This window comes from Mus pahari, chromosome 14, assembly GCF_900095145.1.
Source record: "Mus pahari chromosome 14, PAHARI_EIJ_v1.1, whole genome shotgun sequence".
NCBI lineage: Eukaryota > Metazoa > Chordata > Mammalia > Rodentia > Muridae > Mus > Mus pahari.
Genome location: NC_034603.1, coordinates 4,867,661 through 4,874,660, shown reverse-complemented (window position 1 = coordinate 4,874,660; position 7,000 = coordinate 4,867,661). Strand labels below are relative to the sequence as shown.

The following is a 7,000-nucleotide window of genomic DNA, read 5'->3' as shown; positions in this document are numbered from 1 at the left end:
CTCTGCCTCTGCCTCTGCCTCTGCCTCTGCCTCTGCCTCTGCCTCTGCCTCTGCCTCTTGAATGCTGAGACTAAAGGCATATGCCGCCATGCCCAGCCAGATAGTTCAGTTTTAAAGGCAAATGAACTGAGGCTCAGCAAAGTTGTTCATCTTCCCAAGCTTGCACAGCTGGGATGAGGACAAGGAAGATGAAATCCAACCACAAATCCACCTGATTCCACACGGCAGGCTCTTACCTCTGACTCGGTATAGGGGTGGGGCCTTCTCTGTTAGGACTTCTAATCCAAAGAATTCAGTCTATATTACTAGATTGTCTGATGTTTTAAATCAAAAGTGACATTTAAAAAATAAATTAAGTGTAATATGGTAGTGTACAATTCCAGTCACAATAGTTGAGAGGTGTAAACAGGAGAATAAGAAACTCAAGGTCATCCTCAACTACAAGTAGAGTGAATTCTGGGCCAGCCTGGGTTATGTGAGTCCCTATATCAAAACAACAGTAAAAGAAAATAACAGAAAAGTGATATTTTTTGAGCAGTCTTAGTGTGATGGCAATCAATTAATATTAAAATATAAATACATAAATGGGCTCAATCTTGTTCCCAGAAAGATTCTTCACACCCACATTTCCCTGGAAATGCCAGTTCAATTATCATATGATATAATAAGTGCATAGACAAAATCGGCCAAAGCTGTGGTTTAGCCTCATTTCTGACAGAAAACGCCTAGAATGAGCTCTGAGGCCACGTTTCAGAGCGAACTGAAGCAGGTGAGGACACGTGAGCAGATGTGTCAACACCGTGGGCCACCTGGGAGGTCCCACTTGCTGAGTCAGAATGAAACTCCTGTTAAGGGTCACTGCAAACATCTCCCACCACCACCTCAATCCCCCTCAGGGAGGAATGATGGGTGGAGACGAAGCCAGACAAATAAGTAGGTATATAAATAAATAAAGAAACAGGCCAGTGTCATCAGAGGGCCTGTGGCTTCCCGCCCTGCTGGATGGAGCCGTCCTAGCCTCTCGGTCCTGAACTGGCAGTTCAGAGTGGTTTGATTGCCCGCTTGATTGTTTGCGAGATAACTGCAGGATTGTCAGTGACAGGGTAATTTACTGAAGATTGCAATGTCAGACTCCATCCAAGGGACCTGCTAGCATAAAGATGCGCTTCTCGTGACTGACAGGCCACTGGGAGACTGGAGGGCCAATTTAAAGTTCAAGGTGTGGTCGGAGAGTGTTGGGGGCAGCAGCCAGTGATCACACAGCATGAGGAGGTATTACAGGCATAGTGTATGCTGCTGCCCTAAGAACCCCAGCAACCCCTAAACAGTGGGACCACAGCAGAGAAATGTATATGTGTGGGAGGAGATCATTTATATCTCTTCTCTTTTCTTCTTATTTGTCTTCTGTTACTGCTGATGTGTTTAGACCATCTCTTGCCATTCTGAGCCCTCAGATTTACCAAAAACAAAACAAAACAAAACAAAAAAAAAACAAAAACAGTATCAACAAAACGGGGGGTGGTGGAATTGAAGGTACTGGCAAACTTAGAGTGACAGCCTCCCAGTGGTGGGGTGAGGGAAGGGAGGGGGAGGGCAGCATGCTTGGTGCTTAATAGGAAAACTGTCTCCTGGTTTTATTTGAACTGGACGCATACACGTACATGCTCGAGCTGGTACTATGGGGTGGGTGGTAAAATGATGGAGGAGGAAGAAGCCCTTCCCAGCTGTAGGAGGGCAAGGCCACCAGAGATGGATGGGGCTCCTAATGGGAAGAGGCCGGCGACCTTAAAAGAAATCTATAGCGTTAGCAACAGTGGGTTTCTTCTCACCTGAGAAGCGTCGAGGCTGCTGAATAGAAGTGCGGATCTCAGCGGGTTATTTTTAAAACCTGAAGCTGGGAGTTCTGTGTAGATTCTCTCTGTCTGGTGCAGCAGTCCACAGCCGTGATGTTCATGGCAGAATTCAATGCAATTATCTCCCCCCACCCTTCTTCCTTGTTCCGCCAATGGCCCTTGAATCCAGACTGAACAGTCAGACCGTGGATCTGGGGCTATGTTCCTGGACCAGTCCTCTGCCAGGATGTTGTTCACCCTCCAGCACTGTTTCTGGGGCCTCAGCTTTTCTGGGCTCTGGGGAGCCTCACATTCAGCCAGCACACAGGGCTGAGCTGCTCAGAGCCCTGATTTCCAAAGTCTCTAAATTTACACCGCGCCTGCCTGCCCACCCTCCTGTGGTCTGCATTTCTAGGAAATTTTGTAAATCTGTGTTACAAGGCACACCAGCCGCATTTGCCCACGTGGAAAATGAGAGGCCAGTTTTGGTAATTTAAAGCCAAGCAGAGCATGCCACCTCCTAATTTGTTTGTTTGCTAGAAGAAAAGTAATGCATTAAAATAATTGTACATTAATTGCTAAATTACAGAGGAACTTTGGTGAAATTACATATTTCAATTTCATTAGTGAAACCAAAGGGAAAGGGGATGCCAAAAAAAAAAAAAAAATTTACATTGTTGTAAATGTAAAAGCCCACAGCCAGACCTCTGATTCAGCAATCCTGAACAAGTGTTTGTCATGACGCAGCCCAGGACTGGAGAGCAGGCTTTTAAGATGCTAATTATTCCCACCTTCCTCCCCCCCCCCAAAAAAAATGCCTTGCTATCAAATCCAGGAAGTTATCCCCAAGCTTTTTTTTACCACATGCTCAATCAAAAACCTCACTCTAACAGGGAATTCGGAAAACGAACGCTGCCCTTATCATTCTGGTCCTCAGCCTTCTCTGGCGCGTGAAGAACAGCAAACAGTCATTTACTCATTCAACAAACGTTTGTTGAGCATCCTTTTCTCTGCTGGACACTGAGAGAGGCATAAATGTCGACGTTAATAAGGCCCCCGTTCATCTTTCACTGAATTTCTTTCCCCCGTAGGGAGGCAAGCATAAAGGCGTAATTAACTGCCATACAAGGAAGTTAGTGTCATCAACAATGGTTTCTGAAATAGATTGTGTGTTAGAATCACCTGAGAATCAGGACTGAAGTGCGGATTCCAGAACCTGCTCCCGGAGGCTGTCTATGGGGAGGCCTGAGGCAGGCGTTGATCCTACCTGTGGGTGTCTAATGCGAGCCGTTCTTAGAGGACCTGTGATGCACAGCCAATCAGCTTGTGTTACTATAACAAAACACCATCGTGTGTGTGTGTGTGTGTGTGTGTGTGTGTGTGTGTGTGTGTGTGTGTGTTTTACAGAGTAGACATCTATTTCTCATGGTTGAGACTGGGAAGTTCAAAGTCAAGGCTCTAGGAGGGATCAAGCGTCTACTGATGTCCTGATTCCCTCTCGGTGTCCTCTAAGGGCAGAAAGAAGGCTGGAAGATTCAACAGGGACTCAGAGCTTAGTTACTAGGGAGCATTCAGGGCTTTGCTCCACCCTAAAACCCCTTCTCATTGTGGTGCAGAACATCAGTGTGTAAAGGGAGGCTATGGGCCATAGCGCATAATGCTAACCTAGCTGGGGGTACCCACCAAGAGGGCCTCCTGAGTTAAAAGGGCACCCCTAAGCTGGACTGAGCACCATGGGTCCTCCTGTCTGTTCCTCCCTCACAGTGCCAGCTCCGTCTGGAGAGGTGCCAGGACCCTGTGCTTTCTGTCCCATTCCCCATATGTGGAGAGTACCCCGGTGTGTGGAGCGTAGTAGGTTAGTGACTAGGAGCAACCTGGGAAAGAAAATAAAGGGTGGGAATCTAGGAAAAGTGGCTCACACAGTGTCCTGCTCAGGAAGACAGAACGGAATCGACTTCTTTTCCTGCTTGCCACACAATGCCATGCCCACACCTCCTTAAAGAGGTCACATTCACAGCACCTGGTTCTCCATCTTGTCAACAGTTTGCTCCTTGGTTTGGTTGAAGGAGGTTTTCTCCAAGGGGGAAAGGTTGAATCTTTAGTGACTACATCCCCAATCTGCACAGGCCCTTGGGAGAAAGGCTCTGGGCAGTTTGTATGCTGTGTTATTTAAAAGCAAAGTTCAGGGTTTTATTCCTGGTGGCTCTAATAATATCCGCTCGTGGTAGCAAAAGGAAGGAATTTTAGGAAAATGTAATAAAGCAAAGAAAAAGCACCACACCAGAAAAGCCACTGTTGATATTTTCAGCAGTTTTCATCCATCGTTTATTCTCTGGGTTGGGGAAGCTGCAATTATACAAGGCTTGCTGTGTGAAGCCTGCCAGCCTAAGGCCCATGGGAAGGTTTGATGGTAACAAACGTGTTAGCGTCTCTCAGCATCTCCAAGTGGCTCGGCTCCATGTACTGCTCTAAGACTGGCTCTCTTTCTGCCCTTCCAGATGGCCTGGTGGACTGCCTGGATCCTGACTGCTGCCTACAGTCAGTCTGTCAGAACAGCCTGCTCTGCCGGGGGTCTCGGGACCCCTTAGACATCATTCAGCAAGGTCAGACAGACTGGCCTGCAGTGAAGTCCTTCTATGATCGCATCAAGCTCTTGGCAGGCAAGGACAGCACCCACATCATTCCTGGAGACAACCCTTTCAATAGCAGGTAGGTCCCCTTTTGTCCTTGTGGGCCAGTGAGATCCCCATTCCTTTCTCTGTTAAAGAAAAAGGAAGTTCTGTGTTTTCCTCAGACCCATTCCCTGTGGGACTGCCCACGAGGCAGCTGATCGCCGTGGCTCATTGAAGATGCTCTCATCATTCAGGGATGCTAGAGTAGGGTTGTGGCTGCTCTGAAGGATTGGACCACCTTCAGCCCAGAACCTCATGACAATACCTGTTGATTCTGAGCCTTGAGATGATTTCTATGATCCCTTCTTTTATGACATTTTTTTGTCATCATTTAAATCCCTTTTTTTAATGCCTCCGAGAGAAGCTTTTGTGTGAGCATAACCGAAATACTTGATTCGATGGAGTGTTTTTGAAAGCTGTTATTAACTTGATAACGTAACCTATCATCCGTGGCATCTTAAAGTCAAGGTGATGCCAGTTAGAGGGATTTATTGAGCACCTAGGATGGCATCTCTGATGCTCATACAGCCCCCGTGTGGGATGCCCCCTTGTGCTCAACTTGCTGAACCCAACCACCTCTCTCCAAGTCCCTCATCCCTTCCCATTCATTTCCTGCTCTCGGTTGGTAATCTGGAGTTTATGAATATCTGGAGATCACATTTTGAATATTATTTTTGTAGTCAACTTAACCGTCTCTTCACACCAGAGCAAGTCTCCCTGGAGCAGAGGGGAACGGGGAAGGTTTGACAATAAGACACCCTTCTACTTCTTCCCCTCTGTCTTCTAGATACTGTTCATTGGAGGGGTGAGAGGAGAGCTAGCCAGGGAGGGGGCCCTTTGCTGGCATGCATGATTGACTCCCTGGCCCAATCCAGAAGTCCAGACATATGCTTCTGTGGCAAAGGTTAGCGTAGCCTTTTAGGGGATACCCTACCCCATCTTTCTGCTCCCTCACATGAAAGATATGAACTGCTGATTGGTTCTTCCTCCATCCTGCCTCCAGATGTTAGGAGCATGAGCGAGACAATGATGTCCCTTTTGTATTCCCTTGTCCAGTCCTCTTCCTTCTAACTCTTTTGGAGTTTTTTGTTTTGCTTTGTTTTGTTTTGTTGTTTGTTTTTTACCTTTATTTTCCTTTTTTTTTTTTTTTACCATTTTTGAATTTGTTTTATACTTATATTTACTTTAAGGAGTGCCATAAGTATAAACGTAGAGATCGGAGAACAACCTATGGTCATTGATTCTTTCCTTCCAGCAGATTGGTCCCCAGATCAAACTCAGACGGTCAGATTTAGTCAGATTTAGTCAGATGGCCAGAGCACCTTTCCCTGCCGGGCTATTTCAGCCAGCCCTTATTTTATTTTTGACTGGCATGTAAAGACGATGCATAGTTATGGGGTACAGCGTGATATTTTGATTCGTGAATATGTTATTTAATGATCAGAACAAAGGTAATTGGGATATCTGTCACCTTAAATATTTATCATTTCTTTGTACTGAAAACATTTAAAAATCTGTTTACATCTTTCCAATATGCAGTATCTTTGGTTCAACATAGCCACCCAACCCAACTATGTACTAGAACACAGTACATATTCCCCTCTCTAACGGTACCACACGCTGCCTTCCCCTTACTGTCCTCAGCTCTGTCCTCATTCAGCTAGGCTCAAAGGTACCCCTAAAATAATGTTTACTTCACTTCTCTCACAAGGTCAAGAGTCCCTGACTTCAGAGGAGATTCTCTTGGAAGTCACCTCACTGGACTCTAGGGAGAAGGCATCATCGGGCTGGGACCAAGTTCCCCAACCTGGATCCTTTGAGAGTCTATAAAGTTGGGATGCAAAAGGCTGGACAGCCCTGCAGAACCCTGCTCCAAAGCTACACAACCCCAGTTATGGGCAACTCTGTTGTTTACATATTTATCTGTAGTTCTTCTACACCGAATCTCACTCAGTCTATAGCCCTGACTGGGCCAGAAGGAAAGAAACCTAGACTAGCATGAACTTCATGACTGCAGGCCAGACTGGCTGTGAACTCATAGAAATCCTCCTGTCTCTACTGCCCAAATGTTGGGGTTTCAGGCATGCACCGTGAATATGCCTTCAGCAGCTCCTTTGAATATGAGCATTCATCAGGTCATCTTAGGCCCTGATTTTACTAAACAGAAATCAGAAAAATAAATAATGATATAGAAGAGATCATAAGCTCAGTCTTCTGTGCCCCGCCCCCTAGCTTCTCCTCGAGCCATACTGGGCACAATAATCTTGTCTTCTTGATTAGCAAGATTAGAGTATTGCTATATAACATGTGGTATTGTTACTGTTTATTTTAAAAGAGGAATACCTCAAGGAAGGAAGGAAGGAAGGAAAGAAAGAAAGAAAGAAAGAAAGAAAGAAAGAAAGAAAGAAAGAAAGAGAAAGAAGGAAGACAGGAAGAAGGAAGGAAGAGAAGAGGGGAGAAGAAGGGAAGGGAAGGGAAGAAGGGAAGGGAAGGGAA

The 7,000-nt window shown here is 45.9% G+C and overlaps 1 protein-coding gene across 7 annotated transcripts in view; it reads left to right on the top strand.

Annotated features, from left to right (window-relative positions):
• The window catches only part of Tenm2 (teneurin transmembrane protein 2), a 1,236,531-nt gene that overhangs the window by 1,155,192 nt on the left and 74,339 nt on the right, over nt 1-7,000 (top strand). For all 7 annotated transcript variants that reach the window (XM_029545825.1, XM_029545821.1, XM_029545820.1 and 4 more), the window contains one exon: nt 4,331-4,541. In XM_029545825.1, coding sequence (XP_029401685.1) covers nt 4,331-4,541 — 211 coding nt within the window. The remainder of the gene's footprint in view (nt 1-4,330; nt 4,542-7,000) is intronic.